This window comes from Propithecus coquereli, unplaced genomic scaffold (assembly GCF_000956105.1).
Source record: "Propithecus coquereli isolate 6110/MARCELLA unplaced genomic scaffold, Pcoq_1.0 Scaffold355, whole genome shotgun sequence".
Classification (NCBI taxonomy): domain Eukaryota; kingdom Metazoa; phylum Chordata; class Mammalia; order Primates; family Indriidae; genus Propithecus; species Propithecus coquereli.
Window position 1 is genome coordinate 2,437,943 of NW_012149230.1, and position 18,728 is coordinate 2,456,670.

Genomic DNA, 18,728 nt, shown 5'->3' on the forward strand with positions numbered 1-18,728 from the left:
TAAACATGTGAATAAAATGTTGGACTTTGGAAACAGCCTAAGTATCCAGCAATAGGGGAGTCACTGAACACTTTATGGCTGCGATCCCCAACCCTGGGCTGCGGACAGGTACTGGTCCATCGTCTACTAGGAACCGGGCCGTACAGCAGGAGGCAGGGAGCACAGCTTCATCTGTATTTATAGCCGCTCCTCCTCACTCGCATCACCACCTGAGCTCCGCCGCCTCCTGTCAGATCAGCAGCAGCGCTAGAGTCGCATAGGAGCGCCAACCCTTCTGTGAACTGAGCGTGCGAGGGATCCAGGCTGCGCGCTCCCTGTGAGAATCTGATGCCTGAAGACCTGAGGTGGAGCTGAGGCGGTGATGCTAGTGCTGGGGAGCGGCTGCAAATACAGATTATCTTTAGCAGAGAGGTTTGACTGCACAGTAAATGTAATGCCCTTGAATTATCCTGAAACCATCCCCCCCGCTCTCCCCCTCCCCACCCCCATATGTGGAAAAATGGTCTTCCATGAAACTGGTCCCTGATGTCAAAAAGGTTGGGGACGGCTGCTTTACGGCATTTCATATAATAGTATGCTCACAGCCATTGAAAATGAAGTAGATGTATATTTAATGATAAGAATGGTGTTTCCTATTTATTCCTAAGTGCAAAACGCAGTTTAAAATAGTGAATGGACAATATAATTTTATTTTATAAATAAGTTATAAAAATCTGCATAGAATGAGGTCTGGATGGATGCATTTTAAAATGTACATCTGAGTGGTAGGTGGATGATTTTACTTTTTAGAATTTTTTTGCTCTGAATTTTCTGTTTTCTATAATGAACCTTTTTGACTTGTGTAATTTGAATTTTGTTTAATTTAATTTTTAAAAAGCCCCTTTGGAAAGCAGGTCTTTTCTGTATGGTCTCACTCAAGAGTCTACGTTATTTTGTTTTCCTGTGCTGAAAGAAGAGGGATTTCTGTTCAGTCACACAGATGTGAGATGCTGGTGACATCTCCTCTGTGTTAGAGCCACCCAGCCCAGGCAAATTGCTTCACTTGGAAAGTCCAGTTCCTGATGGCCTTCGGGCCGATTTGGAACAGAGAGCCCTGTCTGTCTGCCTCGTTTTTCTTTGTAATGATTTCTCTGCGTCCTGGTGCATTTTCTTCAGGCCCACCCTTCACATCGCAGGCCCCTGGACAAGAGTACAAATGAAGACCCACATACCATATGTCTAAACATTTAAAAAGTTATAAATCAAGCTGATAAGCTGTTAAATGAAATACATTCTGTTCTATTTTGATAAATATTCTTTCCTAACAACGAAACAGAAAAATATGCTTGAATTCTATTGTTTTTATATGTCTGAAAGTTGGCAAATTACCAGAGATGACTCAATTTAATTATTTTTGCTCATTTGTGTAGTCTAGTGATGGGCCAGTAATGTTGGGATGAGTAATAAACTAAAGACATACACGGATCACGAACTATTATTAATACATACTTAGGCAGCACAATTTATTTTTCATCCTTTAATTTCAGCAAAAGACTAATTATGTTACAATCGAGATTTTTATACTAATTTTATTCTATTGACAGTAATGGTCTAAAGCAGGGGTGACAAATGGTTTCTGAAAAGGTCCGGATAAAACGGATATTCTGCAGGCCGTGAGATCTCTGTCACAAGCACTCAAGCCTGCTGTTGTAGCTGAAAACCAGAGGAAGACAAAACGCAAGCAAATGGGGATGGCCAGGTTTCAATAAAACTTTACTTATAAAAATAGCTCACCATTACCACTATCTAATTCCAGAACGTTTTCATCATCTCGAAAGGCAACCACTACCTATTAAGCAGTCACTCCCTCTCCCCTGCCCTCCCCCTCAGCACTTGGCAACAACTAATCTGCTTTCTGTCGCTATAGGTTTGTTTATTTTGAATGTTTAATATAAATAGAATCATACAACTAAAAAAAAGCTATATTTGGCCTATGGGCCGTATTTTGGTGACCCCTGATCTAAAGGACTTTTGAAGTACAGGTGTGTAAATTTGAATATATTTTGATCAAAATGTAAATTAAAGTAAATGTTAAATTTAAGCAATCAGTTATTTTCATATGTTTTAGAAGGTATTTTTCTTCTAAAGTATTCCAAGTTGTCTATCAAAATCCAAAGGCAAAACACAAATTGTCATTAATAACAAATAATTTGAAATAGTATTTAAAATGGACTTTTGATTAATTTTTAAATTGTAATTAAATCTTAACCATTTTGATAAAATTAGAACTGTTCTCTAGTCTAGCTTTCAACGTCTATCTAGTTGCTAACAGAAAGAATCAGTATCATGCTGCACCTGCTTCACCTAGACCTACGTGTTTGCAAGTTTCAGAGCAGCATCATTTGCTTCATAATGCAAAAGGCCCCTCTGCCTTGTGAGCACCACGATGCGTGAGTACCTCTAGGACCATGAACTGGGATAGCACAAGCAAAGGAATGAACTCTCAGGAATACTAGAAAATGATACTTTTACATCAAGAAGCTGTTTCTTGCTCTGATTATGAAACATTTGGTAAGTTATTTAATTTGTGTTTTCTCTTAGCTAACGACTTCCCTCACTCAGATCCTTCCTGAAGCTGGAAGCCATGTCCATCTCCAATGTTGGCAGCAACACAAGCCATGTATGCTGTCAGCACTTGGACTTTTTGTTTTGAAGACACAGGGCAAGAGGTTTGGAAAAGCATTTCCCCGAGGCCCGAACAGTTTTACTCATGAGAGTGGATGTTTAGGGTTACCAGTCAAACTAGGCTACTGCTAGGGTGACACTTTCTGTCACAAATTTGTATATATGTGATTTGTGGGACCTGCTGAATTGTGGGACTTAAAGCAAGAGCCTTTCTTGTCTGTGTCCTACTGGATCCGTGGTTTTACTCATTCACAGTGGTGCATAATAAAGCCACCCTGGTACACTGTGTAAAGGGTACACTCACGGATTGCTTCGCTGAGGTTTGTTTTGTCTGCATGTCTCGTGTCCTGATGATGTCGTTATTTTGGAGGTTTGTTTTATATCATAAGAGTGATTAATAAAAGGTTATTTCGGAAGTTCTGTTTTGATCTTAGTGAGACAAAGTATGTATCATTTTCTACTGTTCAAAATCAAACTCAGATATTTACACAGGGCACCGACGGCAAATTTTAAAAAGAACATGCAGTCAGCTTCACGCCGCGTTTTCTGTTTACACTTAAAAGATGTGTCGATTTAGCACCTACTCTGGGTCCAGAACCTCACAACCAGGATAAAACAAACAGGAGAAAAACGGATGAACAAATACAGACCCCACCGTGGCCAACATGTAACAAAGAACCTTCCTAAAATCTCAGACTCATCCTCCTCATGCTCCTCTCTTGGCTTCCTCGCTCTCCTTAGATTGTTGATTTCCAAGCAAGGAAAGCAGGTTTCCCCTCTTATCTCCAGCCGCACATATGCAAAGACCTGATAATTTCCGGCTGATGAGAGAGCTCAGTTAGGAAGCAGAGTAGCACAAAAGCTGATAGCGCAGCTCTCGTACTAATCGTTTATAAGCTCTTGTCAGGAGCCGAGATGAGCCTAGATGGCGGCTTGCTGCGGCCCCAGAGCTGGGGGAGGAGCCTGCCGTGGGCCGAGGCTTTCCCCACTTGGTTTAAGAATTCCATTCTCCACTTCCTAGATCGCCGCCCTTGTAACGTGGTTACAGGATCCAGAGAGGCTAAAGAAGAGCCATTTCTCCCTTTGATTGGGACTCACATTTAATACAACTTTCCCAGTCCAGAAACACTACAAGGGACTTTCCTCTCCGCACATGAATTTTATTTTTCAGGGACTTGAAATGTCAAGGTCATCAAGCCGTAGACACATTATATTTCTAGAATTAAGGCAAAATGATATAACAGAGAAAGAATAGCGAACCCAGGGTCAGGAGACCCAGAACCTAAGCCCAGCTTTGTGTCCACTTGGCTGCCACTTCTCAGACTTCTCCACATCTGTGTCACGCAGCTGCGGGATGGGGGGATTTCTAAGGTTCTTCCCAGCTCCAAAGTTCTGTGGCGCTGCTTAGGAGAATGCAGTCCTCACGCTTTCCTGCCTCTGGCAGAGTCTTCTCTTTTTTCTCCTGATTTCTGTCTTCTTTTCTGTCTCCCTGTAATCAATGTCTCCCTCTCTCTCTTTCTCACACACACACACACACACACACACACACACACACACACACACACACTTACCCTTCTAAGGGCTTATAAATATTTATCAGGCTTTAGATTCCGACTAATTTAATTGTATTTGATTTCTGCTTGTGTATTCGTGGTCATTTTATAGCTACATTGTCATTAAGTCTTTTTTTTTTTTTTTGAGACAGAGTCTTACTCTGTCACCTCGGATAGAGTGCAGTGGTGTCATCATAGCTCACAGCAACCTCGAACTCCTGGGCTCAAGCGAGCCTCCTGCCTCAGCCTCCTGAGTAGCTGGGACTACGGGTGTGCACCACCATGCCCAGCTAATTTTTCTATTTTTAGTAGAGATGGGGTCTCGCTCTTGCTCAGGCTGGTCTCAAACTCCTGACCTCAAGTGATCCGCCTGCCTCAGCCTCCCAGAGTGCTGGGATCACAGGCATGAGCCACCATGCCCAGCCAAGAATAATTCTTTAACAGTTATTTCTTTCCTGATTTTAGATGTCCTTTCCTTTTATTTAAATACACTGACTTTTTCGGTTTTTTGCTTTTAATTTTGCTCTATCCATAGTTCAGTTGAAATGAACCTTGAAGTTTGTTTGTTTCTTCCCAAAGTTACATGGGTTTTAAGTCTTCTGCACCATTGTGTATTTAAAAATGTTATTTTTATATGACTTCAAGTGAAATAAAACTTAGCCAAGTATAAAGGTCTTTTTCCCTTTAAACTTTTCCTACCTTTGGACACTTATTACTGAAGTGTACGGCCAGACTCCCCTCCACCCTCTGCATTTGTCAGTGGCCCAGTTTTTCCATTTTGTTTCTCTTTCTGTATAGAATACCTGTGGAATACTTTCTTTATTCTCAAACTCTAAAAAATTTGCTAGTATTTTTCAAAGTGTGGATATCTGCCAGGGCCAGTACTAGATGAGGCAAGAGTAGCACCTAGGATAAAAATAAATAAAAAAATAAGGAGGTGCTTACTCTCAGTGCGGTAAATGTCACATTTTGCTTGGTACACGAAAAAATATCTGAAGTCCAGAGAGGGCCCCATGCGGAGAGGTATGATGTGTTCCCGGCTTTTTCCCGGCTTTTCCAAATGGTTTTTTAGGCTCTTTCTTGCAGACTCTGACATTATTAGGTTGTCTGTGAATTTTAGCTTTCAAGGTTGTGAGGTCATTTTTCTGGATATTCTTTAATATTTTGATAGGACATTGGGAGAAACACATCAGCTCACGAGAGACAGACACCACTTTAAAACAGAGTTTGGGACAACGTCTACAGGGTTAGAAATGATATTTTAAATCTTATGAATACATGAGTTCCCTCAATGAAGTAAACTTAGAAAGGGAAGATCAGGAAGTGAAGTGATGAGCCTTACAAGATATGGGTCAATTTTTAGTGTTTCTAAGAGTCAGTGAATGAGATAAGGTGTGGAGTTGCTTGGGAAACTCTAAGGTCCAACACACACATAAAGGATTATTACTTGAATCTAGGATCCAAGATAACTCCTGCCCCTTCCCTTTCAGGACGACCTGACCACAGGTGTATTATCTGTCCCTCTGTAAGTTTCCGCAACATCAGCAACTAAGAATCCTTGACTTTTCTCTCCCTGAAGTCCGAGGAATGTCGTGCTATTTTCTTGAAATCTGCTTTGGTGTATATGATGTCATAAAGCCTGGTGAGAGAAAGAACATTTTTTGTTGCTCCATAAATTAATATTACTATATTAGAGACAGAAATGGTCTCAGAATTTTTATAGGGCCCTGCCCTGAAAGAACAGGTGAACATGTTAGTTTGCATATCAAAAGCTGCTCCACCTCAGGAGGGCATCTCAAAGGTCAGTCTGCTTTCCAAGGTGACTGCTGCGGTCTTAACCCCGTGGTTCCCACCTGCTTTGAAGGATAAAGCAAGGTCTACATGGAATCACAGGATGAGAGCTGATCAAAGAGTGTCCACCCAGAGACAGATGCCTGCGGCTAAAAACAATTAGCCCAAGGGACAGTTCCTGCTTGACTTCTGATGACCTGTCTCTAACTGCGATAACTAGATAAAGAAATATGGAGCCACTATATCTCTGTTTAACCCTTCTGTTAAGTAATAGCTTTATCTTAGGACTTGGAAGCTTGTCCTTGAAAGACTTTGTAACCAGAGTTAGTTAGGGGATCTGTAGAAGCCTTTTGAAAGATTTTTAACCTAAAACAAACTACCTATTGTTATGTAAATCTGTTACCCCTGGCAACCGATCACTGTACCTATGAATACCCATGTGAAACTTTATTCTGGGCCCTATGATTCACCGGGATGTCGTAGGGACCCTTGAGTACCCCCGCTTTTTGCCTTTTATCTTTATAAATCTATAAAACTATATCTTCGTCTCTGTGTATTTTTTACTTCAATTATTCTGCATTTTCTATTATTTTCTTATCCTCTGCGATGACCCCTACCTAAAAGACCCGATTTTTTGCGGGGAGTGTAGCTAAACTCCCCACAATTTTTGCCTCTTTCTTGACTTGATGAGTCGGAGTTCGAGAAAGAATCTACCATCAACGGCACCGGAAAGCATCCGGCCCCCACGTCTGACGTTTCACTTATCTTGATGACGGTCTGCGTCTTCAAACTCACATCCAGATTCAGTCAGTGTGGGAACCGGTTCAAAAACATAAGTCTTCCTCTTCCACAGAAGCCAACAAAAACAACTAAAGGGAGTTTTCTTTCCAGCCTTACAGGGCACGTTTTGAGTGGGGTCCCGCAGAACAACAGCAGGAAAAGAAATATTGATGTCAGTGGGGCTTGGCCCCAGGGGGGCAGGCTGACGGCATGGAGAGCTTGCAGCGGTTTCCTCCGCTCCCAAGGCGCACGCCCCCAGGAACTCACAGGAACTACCCTCTCGCCATAGCCATGAAAAGAGCGTGTTTTTCCTAGTATTTTCTGCTGCTGGAGGCTTCCAGAAATAGACACATGGTTCTGTATGGTTCTGTTTGATTGCATATATTTAAAAAAAAAAAGTACACATACATGAGCCAGATTTATTTTTTTCTCAATAAATTACAACTCAGGACTTCCCCTTGCAACATGTTCTTACCTTGCAGAACATAGCCATTGAAAAACATGTTACGTGTATTACCTGTATGCGAGATTTTAGAAAGGGTGATTTGCACTCTGGGATGAATAGGAAAGAAATGCGTTGAATATTCCTATGTTTTGGCCAAGTATCACTGACATCCAGTAACATCAACTGAAAGAAACTCTCATGTTCCCTGGGTGTTTGGATAGGTTGAAAGCATTTGCACTTGAGAGCTAGATGGACTTGGATTTTCATTCTACGCCTGTTCATACCTATATGTCTTTGGACAAGTCGCATTATCTCCCTCAGCCTGTTTCCTCATTTGTGAAATGAGGACAATAATTCTAGCTTCTCGTTGTTGTGAAATTCAAGAAATGATACATCATCAGATTTTGGTGTATGGTAAATGCTTAATAAGTGTTTATTTGCTTCTGTCTTCCTCATGTTCTTCCTAAGGACCCTGAACTTGACCTTATGGCTGCCCTGGATCTGTTATGTTTAATGTAGCCCTGTCCATGAACTTCGTCTTCTAGGTGTGACGTCTTATTTTGATGTTTCAGGCACAGAGGGAGCACAGCATAGATACAGATCTCCCTCGTGACATATTTGCCTGATGAAATACAATGAGGCCACTCAGCACATGGACTTCCTGGTCTTCCTGCTGCCCCCAGGCACTGGGGAAATGCCAAGTTAGCCTTCATTTGAACTAACCTCAGCGCTTTCTCCTGGCATCAGTTATTTGAACTGCGTTCTTTCAGACCTCATTGATTTGGAAGTCAATTCTCTTGATGCAGAATTGCCTTGCCTAATTATTTATACAAATCTCTCGATTTGGTTGGTGGAGCCACACTTCAGAACAGAGCAGCATGAAACTCTGCAGAACTTTAAACTCGACAAGTCAGTAATGAATGAAAGTCCCTTGCCGTACATGAAATCTTAGCAGTGGAAAGTCCTGGAGACATTGAGGACAATAAACTTATTTTGCTTATGAAGAAGTCAAGGCCTAGGGAACTAAGGGGATTTGCCCAAGATCACATGGCTTGTTAATAGCAAAATCAGGACTGAAATCCATATTCCTATTCCCAGGTTTGAGTTTCCTGTAAAACTATGTCGTCCTCGTGGAGATATGTGATCCATCTGTGCCATATTTCAGAGGAAAACAAATAATATTTTGTCTCCATTAGAGTCCTTAGGAAGAAATCCAAACTTTTTTTTTTTAAAGTGGCTCTAACTCTACTGAAAGAGAAACTTAATTTTTTTTTTTTTCTATTTTTGGGGAAAGAGGAAGCTACTTCCTTCTTCAAAATATCTGTTTGTTTTAGTACAATTTTTATTATTTTCCACCTTTCTTCTTTGTTGTTCCTGCCATAAATCAGCAATCAGCTGCATCAGTTCTCCCCTAAATATTTCTCTTGTTCTCACCCACCCCTGCCTTTTCCGCTATCAGCACTCTAGTCCAGGTCTGTAGCTTCTCAAGTTTGGATTACATCAGAGGAGCCTCCTAAGGTATTTAAGCACCTGCATTCTTTTTTCCAGCTCCGTTCTAACCTGAACACTGCCTCAGACTCAATGTACCACTGACATTAATCAGACCGTCATCTTTTCAATCTCATTTCGTACAGTTCCCCAACTCAGGCAGACACCAACCTTCATCTCGACTGCACTCAATTCAGAAGGCAGGTCTTCCAGGATCCTCTCAGCTACCTTCTGGATCACTCTCCCAGGTTCTCCTGCTCTCCATCTGTTGAATTGGCTCCATCCAAGCCAAGTCTGTCTGTTCTTTTCCTAGTCCTCTCTGGCTGCTGGTTTTCTCCTGCCTGATGCCGTGGAAAGCACCTGGCACTTGCACTGAGAGGCCTGCCCCCACCTTCCGCACACTGACCGTGAGGACTCGAGCACGCTGCTTAGCCTCTCTGAATCTCAGCTTGCCTCTCTGAAAAATTGGGGATCATAATTGCCTACCTCATCTCTCTTATGGCTGTGTAAAGATTAAATGAGAAAGTCATTGCTAAAATGTCTTGCACACACAACTCATTCTTCAGTTATCTTTCTTTATGTGTTCACACTCTTGAGGCATATCCCCTATGATTGTGGCCTGAAACCCCCCAGTACCGATCCATGGCCTGTTAGGTACTGGACCGCACAGCAGGAGGTGAGCGGTGGGCAAGCGAAGCTTCATCTGTATTTACAGCCGCTCCCCATTGCTCTCATCACTGTATAAGCTCCGCCTCCTGTCAGATCAGCAGCGGCATTAGATTCTCACAGCAGCACGAACCCTACTGTAAACTGCACACATGAGGGATATAGGCTGTGGCTCCTTATGAGAATCTGATGCCTGATGACCTGAGGTGGAGCTGAGGCAGTGATGCTAGTGCTGGGGAGCAGCTGCAGATACAGATTATCGTCAGCAGAGAGTTTTGACTGCACGATAAATGTAATGCTCTTGAATCATCCCCAAACCATCTCCCCCATCCCCCATCTGTGGAAAAATTGTCTTCCATGAAACTAGTCCCTGGTACCAAGAAGTTTGGGGACTGCTGCTCTATGATACAGTGCACACCACTATGCTCATGGTGCCAGGATTATGAGTGGCCCGTTTGTGGGGCAGCTACTGTTCTTACAGTTTTTCTGGAGTGAGGGGAAGGTGGTCACGGAGAGGACCCCTGACTCTTCAGTAGGTGAGCTTCACTTCTTTTCCTTTGTGACCTGAATTTCCACAAATTGATGATATAGTTGGTTTAGCAAATGCTCTTTAAGAAAAATGCATGCATTTCTTGGAGCATTATAGGAAATTGGTCCATTTATTTTTTATAAGCATAGTAAAATTTTTATTTGAGTTATAACATAAATATAGAAAAGGACACAAATCCTGGGATACAGCTCAATGAATTTTCACAAAACAGATACATTTGTGTAACCAGCACCCAGAACACAAGTTGGGATATTTCCATCAATCTAGAAGCCCCTCTCAGGCCCCCTCCTAGTCACAAATTCCCCTGAAGGTAACCACTGTTTTGACATCAAATGGGATAGATGAGTTTGGCCTGTTTGTGCACATTTTATGCAGGAACTCATGCAGCATGTACACTTTGGCTATGTTTATTAACATTGTGAGGCTCAGACTCAAGTTTAAGTCATTCATTCTGTTTGCTTTATAGGATCTCATTGTGTGTATATATACTTCTATTTTTGACAGACATTTAAAAAGCTTGAATTTGGGATTATTAGGATTATCTATGAACATTTGTGAACATGTCTTTTGGTGAACGTATGTATGATTTCTGTTGAGTGTAGTCCTGGGAGTTAAATTGCTGGGTCACAGTGTTTGCACATGTTCAGCTTTGGTAGAGAGCGCCAACACCCAGATTCTCTGTTGTTTTTATTCTAGACGATTAGGTGGATGTGTCATAGTATGGTATTGTATTTTAATTGACATTTCCCTGATGACTAATGAAGTTCAGCACATTTTCATGCATTTATTGACTATTTGGATACTGCATTTTAATTAATTTATTTATTTTCCCTTTTAATTTTAGTTGACATATAATAACTGTACATATTTATGGGATACTGAGTGGTATTTTGTTACCTGTATACAATGTGTAATCATCAAATCAGGGTAGTTAGCATATCCATCACTTTGAACATTTATCATTTCTTTGAATTGTGAACATTCAAAATTTTCTTCTCTAGATTTTTGAAAATATGCACCAAACTACTGTTAACCATATTCACTGTACAATGCTACAGAACACTAGAACTTATTCTTCCTATCTAGCTGTAATTTTGTGTGTACTATCTTTTGTATGAAATGCCTCTTCAAGTCTTGTGCCCATTTTTCTTTTATGCTGTCTCATTTTTAAAACTTATTGATTTATAGGAACTCTTTATATATTATGGATATGACTCTTCTGTCAGATTTTGTATTTTCCATATTTTCTCCCATTCTGAATTTTAACTTTTTACTAGCTCAAAGGTATCATTTGAGAAATGAAAGTCCCTATTTTTAATATACTCCAAGTCATATTTTTTTAGTCATGGTTATTCCTTTAAGAAATTAAAAAAACTTTGTCTCCTTCAAAATCCTTAAGATGTTTACCTAGGTTTCCTTCCAAAAGTTTCATTGGTTTACTATTCATATTTATATCTGCAGGCAATCTGGAATCGATTTTTGTCAATAGCTAGAAGTAAAGGTCAAGATTTATTTTCCCATATGAATACCCAACTGATCAAACACCATTTATTAAAAATACAACGGGGAAGGGTAACAAGGTGGTTTTTTTTTTAGAAAGAAGGACTTCCAGCGAGGGCCCGTAGAAATTTCAGAGGGAAGGTGGGGGAACAAAGAGACAATATGAGGGTAGCGGGAATTCATGAGAAATGGCCCAAATTGATAAGAAGGGGCAAAGCACACGAGGTGGCTTTTTTTAAGCTCTTTCTTGCACATACTAGATATGCGACGCGTATGTGTTAAGTATCATGGGGGACTCCTCTTGTGGTGCCCTGATCGTAGACCTGTGGTGGTGCAGTCAGTGCCAGAGTCCAGGCCTTGCCTCCTGCACCACTGGAGAGGCACGGCCGTGGAGGCAGGTCTCTCACCTCAGGAAGGTGGCAGTGGGAAAGTGCTCTGGGTCATTTTAGCACTCCCACTGACTACTGACTTGGCTTAGGGCTTGAATATAAAACAACAAACTATTTAGCATAACTAGCAGCGTTCCTGCTTGGCCGTAACATTTCCCACACCACAGATGGACAGCTGCTCAAGCAGCTCTGGGCCCTCAGAGACTGACCCGGGGTGACAGATCAGATCCACAGTGAAATCCCCAGCACAGTGGGGTGGCATGGTGTCAGAATCAAATAGATGTGTTGCCAAGCAGTTTTTTTCTTGGCATAACTATACCCCAGGCCATGGAAGGAAAGGGAATTCCCTTAAAAACTGAGCTCATCTCTCTCACACTATTATAAGTAGGTCTCTGTCCTTCCAAAGAACTTGGCCAGCTCATGGCTTTCAAATCAGGCATCCTCACCATCTCAGCATTAAATGGGCAGGTGTGTGGATGCCCCAGGAATATGTGAGAAAGATCTACCTCTGATCTCCTCTGGAATCCTTGTTAGCTGACCAAAACGGGGTTCTCCTGGTAGTTGGGAATTCAGAACACCGGGTGTCACTTTCTTAAGGGTAGTGCTTTGGTGCATTCCCCGTAGTAAGGGTCAGGCTGACACTTCATTGCAGTGCAGGTTTCTGGACCCTTTGGCTTGCTTTTTCTGGTGAGGGGGATAAACTGAGCTTAAAGATGTTAACTTATTGGCTTATGAGCATCCAGCCGGCAGTGGGCACAGGCCACAAACCTCATCGTTTGATTTCAGATCAGCTCCACAAAATCTCATATATTATTATATTTCCCTTTTAGTTTAGCAAGAGGAAAGCAAAAACCACAGCCTCCTTCGGTAGTACCTTGTTTTAATGTTTAACTATCCATGGAGCCAGAAAGACTCTTTGTCTAACTAAATTCTATCAATGCCATTGAAGTACTTGTCCTAAGTTCTCTTTTTAAAAAATTGTGGCAAAATATACATAACATAAAATTTGCCAACTTAACCATTTTTAACTTAAGTCGTGTAAAGTGCATACATACTGTTAGGCAGTTGATCTTCAGAACCCTGAATCTCGCGAAACTAAAACTCTGTACCCATTAAGCAACAAATCCTTGTTCCTTCTCCCCATGACCCCTGGCAACCAACCTTCTACTTTCTGTCTCTATAAATTTGACTGCTCCATATGTATCATATAAGTGGAATCATACAATATTTGTCCCTTTGTGACTGGCATATTTCACTCAGCACAACGTCCTGTCTTCAAGGTTCGTCCATGTTGTAGCACGTGTCAAAATTTCATCCCCTTTTAAGACTGAATAATGTTCTATTGTATGCGTAAACCACATTTTTTAATCCATTCCTCCATTGATGGACACATGGGTTGTTTCCACCTTTTGGTTATTGTGAATTCTCTTTGCGTTCTTTGGAGAGAAAGAGAAAACGTGCAGAAACTACCTTGTAATAATCCTTAATTTGCTTGTGAAATCCCTTCTCATCCTTGTCTTCCTCAAGACAAAACAAATAAGCTTCTCTAATTTTTCCTTATAATTTTGTTTCTACCCATTTCCCCATCCCCACACCTACTGTAAATGTCTCTAAATCCTGTTCACTATTTAGAATTGAAGTCGGAACAGTCTACTATGCTTAGCCTGGAAATTAAGTCCTGCTAAGATCTACCCCTCCCACCATCCAGTTGAATTTCTCATTCCCCACTGTCAGCTGTTCTTTCTTCAGGCAAACCTCTTGTGTCTCCTCATTGCACACACTTTTGCCTGGTGTTTCTCCAAACTTTTATGATACAATATTGGAATAGACCTTTCACTACCCGTTCTGAGCCCAAGCCTTTACACAGAGCAGAGTCACAGCGTGGGCCTTATGCTGGTAAGGAAGAACACTTTCCAAGTTCTAGCTAGACACTTTGAAATGCATCGTTCTAAATTACATGTACATTTTGTTTTATGTGATAGATGAGCACTTTTTTGAATATGAAAACCCAAATTGCAATAAGAAAATATGTAAGGAAATTTAAAAGGAGATTGCAATTTAAGGAATCCTGTTGTGAGTCCTTTTGCAAAGCAATCACTCTCTACAACGTAAACTTCATTAAGATTCTCATTTGTCACTTCTTTCTTTTTGCAAAAAGTAGCTCTCAGGCAGCTTATAGTCAAACCTGACTCCCACCCCCACCCCATGCTACATCAGGCAGTTTTCCTCATCCTGCAGGTGACAGTCATTAATGTGTTTTTCTTTTGAAATCCTATTTTAGCTATTTCCTCATGAAACTCCTCTTCTTTTGGATAGCTCTTTTCCCTACTCTACTGAGATTATTTAAAATAAGGTATTTTTTCCCAGAGGCCTTACCAGTGTTTCCTCTGGCCCAGGACGATCTGTAGCTTCAGCCTCTGAGAAAGGCTTCTGAGCATCCCTCCTCCTCCCAGAGACAGGCCAAGCAGAAGCTCCCACGTGAAGTATGTTATCTCTATTTTACTGGCCAAAATTCAAGGAAAAGTAGTTAAAAGTCCAAGATTACAGGAAAGGAAACAGGAATGCTGACTTTTTTTTTTAATTATCAAATACTTCTTATCACTTCAGTGTTTTTGGTGTTTGCTTTTACAGCCCAAAACTTGTCCACACATTTGATCAGATTTCTTTTGCCGAGAAATCCCTACAATCCCTGGATAGATCTCCTGGCTTATCTTACACAAGTATAATCCACCCTTCCAAATCAGGTCGGCCCAGCCAACTTCTCTGTTCTATGACAGGGGTCACCCAGGGACGAGCTCTGTGCATGGCGTTGCATGGGTGGCAATGACAGTACATGCCTCCCTTGTGTCAACACCAAATTCTCTGGTCCTTCCGTACTCAGACCTTCAGGTATATTCAAGGGATGGGGAATGAAGTACATTAAAAGTTACTTCGAATAAGGAATTGAAAATTTCTTTCAAAAATAAAAAAAATCCAGCCACAGAAGTCAAATGTCTAATTATCACTTTCCCTTCCAAATAAAGCAAAGATAACCTGACTGAAATTACCAGAGAAAACAATAATAGGAGAAAACCCACATCATTAAAACTAAGGGAGACTCAGTGCCACCAGATTGCCACAAAGACTAAAGAATTTGTGCCAGATATACTGCAGACGGGAGCCCAGTATTGACAAATCGATTTATATGATGTCTGCAACTGACTTTAAAATAATCCAGTTGGTCTGGTGGGGGAGTAGAAATAGGCAGGTTTATGAATGAAATTGGCCATCAGTTATACATTTTGGAAGCTAGATATAAAGTACTTCAGATTCATTTTACATTTTTTCTACTTTTGTGTGTGTTTGACTTTGTTCACAATACATGTAGTCAGCAAATAGTGTAGGTGGGGTAGAACTGTAGGGAATCAACAAAGGCAAACTCACAGTACACAAAGCCTGTCCTTTTATCACAAATGCAAAATAGAAACTAACAGCAAAATTATGAACAAAAATAACAAATCAACCATCATAATTAAAAATAAATACAACCCTAGATAATGCCTCGATCAAAAGGGAAATCAGAATTACAAAATGAAATTACTAAATATGCACAAAGTTGTGACAATGACAACAGTACATGTCAAAACTTATGGAATTTGACCAGTCTATACTTAGAGGGAAAATAACAGCCTCAAAATGCTCTTACTACTTGAGAAGATAGGTTGAAAGCAAATGAAGCAAGCATTCAGTGAAATACATTTGAAGGAGAACAGCAAAGCATAGCTAAAAAAATAAGAGGGAGGACATGAAGAAAGCTAAAATGCAAATCGATGAATTAGAAAAGATAATCTAACCAAGAAGGCAGAAAGAAAGGCAAAAACACAAAATTAAAGGGATATAACTATAACTGTAGCTATTCACTGGATGATTTTTAGAAAAATATTAATTTCCAAAATTGACACAAGGCAGAGGATTACAATAGACCAATATGCGTACAAGAAAGTGAAAAGATATTTGAAGATCACACATCTCTTCCTACCCTCACTCCCAAAAGTGCCAGTATTAGATGGCTTTGGAGGTGATTCCCATCAAACTCTGAAGGAATAGAAAATTATTTTTTTACTTAAACTTCTATAGGATGCAGAAAAATATGAAACATTTCTCAACCCGTTTTCTTCATGGAATAACTCATATTCTAACAATTGATTAAGCTATTGAACTAAAGAAAAACTACAGGAACATCTCATTTATGAATATGGATGGAAACTCCAAAACAAAATAATGACAAATAAAGTTTAGCATGGTATATTAAAAGAATAATATACCATCATCAAATGGAGTTTATTCCAAGAATAAAAGTGAATCCAATATAAGAATATTTAAAAGTTTGATTCTTTTTATCCATAGATCAAAGGACAAAATGTGTTGTCATTGTGACAAAGTCCAAAAATGCATTTACTCTAATATTGATCCAAGCCATATCTATTATATTTCTTACAAAATTTGGAATTAGAAAGATAATGCCTTAGTATTGGAACATGTATGTAATAAACAGTGCATTTAATGGCAGTACACTTAAGTTGGAAGAGCAAATTAGATTTTCTCTCTCCTGCTCATACTTTAGCTTGAGGCCCATTAGTAGGAAAGCATGCTTGAACAGAGAAGCAATAGCTGCTTTATCAAGACTCCAGTGGGATTTTTTTAACATAACTAAATGATTTACCATTCATCAGGAAGAATAAACAGACAGGAATGGTCAAGAACATGTTGAACACTAGGGAGTTGGGATTTACTTTGGCATACATGAAAATACACTGTAACATGATAATAACTTATAATTGGGCCAATGTAGAAAGGAACGAAAATATTTAGAATATGATAATGATGGCATTTCAAATCATTAGATAAAAGGTGAATTATTTAATGTATTGTTTGTTACAGGAAAATTTATCAGGAATTATGAAGATAAGTATTTTGTGTATAGTAATATGCTGTGATAGTATGTTAAATATAATTGCTTAGTTTATAAGAAGACTACAGGAAGGGCTCAGCTTAATACTAGTTCATAGCACTATAATTATGTTTATGACAATATTCTAATTCACCTAAAGAATTTGACCAAGGTTATTTTCTTATAGCATTGTGGATTAATAATAATCAAAAAATTAAAAGTTAACATAGTAGCTCTCGGGTGCCAGGCAGTTTTCTAAGCTGTTGAGGTATAATAACTCATTTGATCATCACAACAATCATATGAGATAGGTAATATTATTATTCTCCATTCAATACACGAAGAACCTGAGGTGCAGAGTGGTTATGCAACTTTTCCACGGTCAGCAAGCTGGAGAGCTAAAATTGCAACTCAGGCAGTCTGGCTCCAGACTGTATATTACACGGCCTCTCCTCGCAATGAGCTACGTAAATCGGGAAGGTGTTCATTCTTCAGGACATGCCTTCTTACTTTTCTCAGGGACCCACAGGAGAACCTTAGAGAAACGCGTATCTTGCTCTTTCTGCCTTGCGCGCAGGTGCCTTCATGTCTCAGGTGGAGAGTGTCTGCCCTCCAGACTTCCGCTGGGATGTTAACGCACCGCTCAGCTCTGAGTTCCGCTTGCAGCTTTGCACGCGTCTGCAGCTGCTCGCAGGAGTAAGAGAGAGCCGGGATTAGAAGCGTCGACCTTGGGACGTGTGGCCAAGGAGGCACGACCTTCTGACCCCTTTGCTTTGTTCGCTCTCCCCAGGGACCTGATGCCCAGAACCCTGGAGGGGCAGATCACCATGGAGAAGACGCCCAGCTACTTCGTGACGCGGGAGGCGCCCGCGCGCATCTCGGCCATGTCCAAGGACACCAAGCTCATCGTGGTGGTGCGGGACCCGGTGACCAGAGCCATCTCGGACTACACGCAGACGCTGTCCAAGCGGCCCGACATCCCCACCTTCGAGAGCCTGACGTTCAAGAACAGGACGGCCGGCCTCATCGACACGTCGTGGAGCGCCATCCAGATCGGCATCTACGCCAAGCACCTGGAGCACTGGCTGCGCCACTTCCCCCTCGGCCAGATGCTCTTCGTGAGCGGCGAGCGGCTCATCAGCGACCCGGCCGGCGAGCTGGGCCGCGTGCAGGACTTCCTGGGCCTCAAGAGGATCATCACGGACAAGCACTTCTACTTCAACAAGACCAAGGGCTTCCCCTGCCTGAAGAAGGCCGAGGGCAGCAGCCGGCCGCACTGCCTGGGCAAGACCAAGGGCCGGCCGCACCCGGACATCGACGGCGAGGTGGTGCGCAGGCTGCGCGACTTCTACCGGCCCTTCAACCTCAAGTTCTACCAGATGACCGGGCACGACTTCGGCTGGGATGGATAGCGACATAATTTAAAAAGAAAAAAAAATATCAAAATATAATATATTTTTTTACCAATCGGTAGAGAAAAGACAGTTTAATATTTGTGCTCAAAGTATTTGTTTCAGTATTTTTTCCAATGAATGTTAAGAGATCATTCTTGGCCCCCTGTCCCATCTTAATGTATAACCAACACCAAACATTTGGATAAACAGAAAGGAAAAACTTCACTCATCTAAAATACTTTCAATTTTCACTTTTTATTTTGTGTTCTATATACCCAGTCATAAAGTATAAGCATCAGTTGCCATTAAAATATTTTAAGAAAATCCTGAGGGTAAACATCTCTCTGTTTAAATACAAGGCCCTGATAAAATTGGTATCTACCCTTATGTTTTTCTCCTTTTTTCCTGTGCCTCTTTTTCTTAAATCATTTCCCAGTTCCTAATATGGTAGGTACACCACTTCACAGTTTTCATAGTGCTTTCGAATACATCTTTTTGATCCTTAAACTACTATGTGATATAAGAGCATAGTAGGTAGAAATTATTATCCCCGTTTTACAGATAAGGAAAACTGAGTC

At 40.9% G+C, this 18,728-nt stretch overlaps 1 protein-coding gene across 1 annotated transcript in view; it reads left to right on the forward strand.

Moving 5' to 3' along the window:
* Positions 1-18,184, forward strand: part of HS3ST3A1 (heparan sulfate (glucosamine) 3-O-sulfotransferase 3A1) — a 94,515-nt gene extending 76,331 nt beyond the window's left edge. The window contains exon 2 of the mRNA XM_012651404.1: positions 17,547-18,184. Coding sequence (XP_012506858.1) covers positions 17,547-18,168 — 622 coding nt within the window. The 3' untranslated portion in view covers positions 18,169-18,184. The remainder of the gene's footprint in view (positions 1-17,546) is intronic.
* Positions 18,185-18,728: the final 544 nt, after the last annotated feature.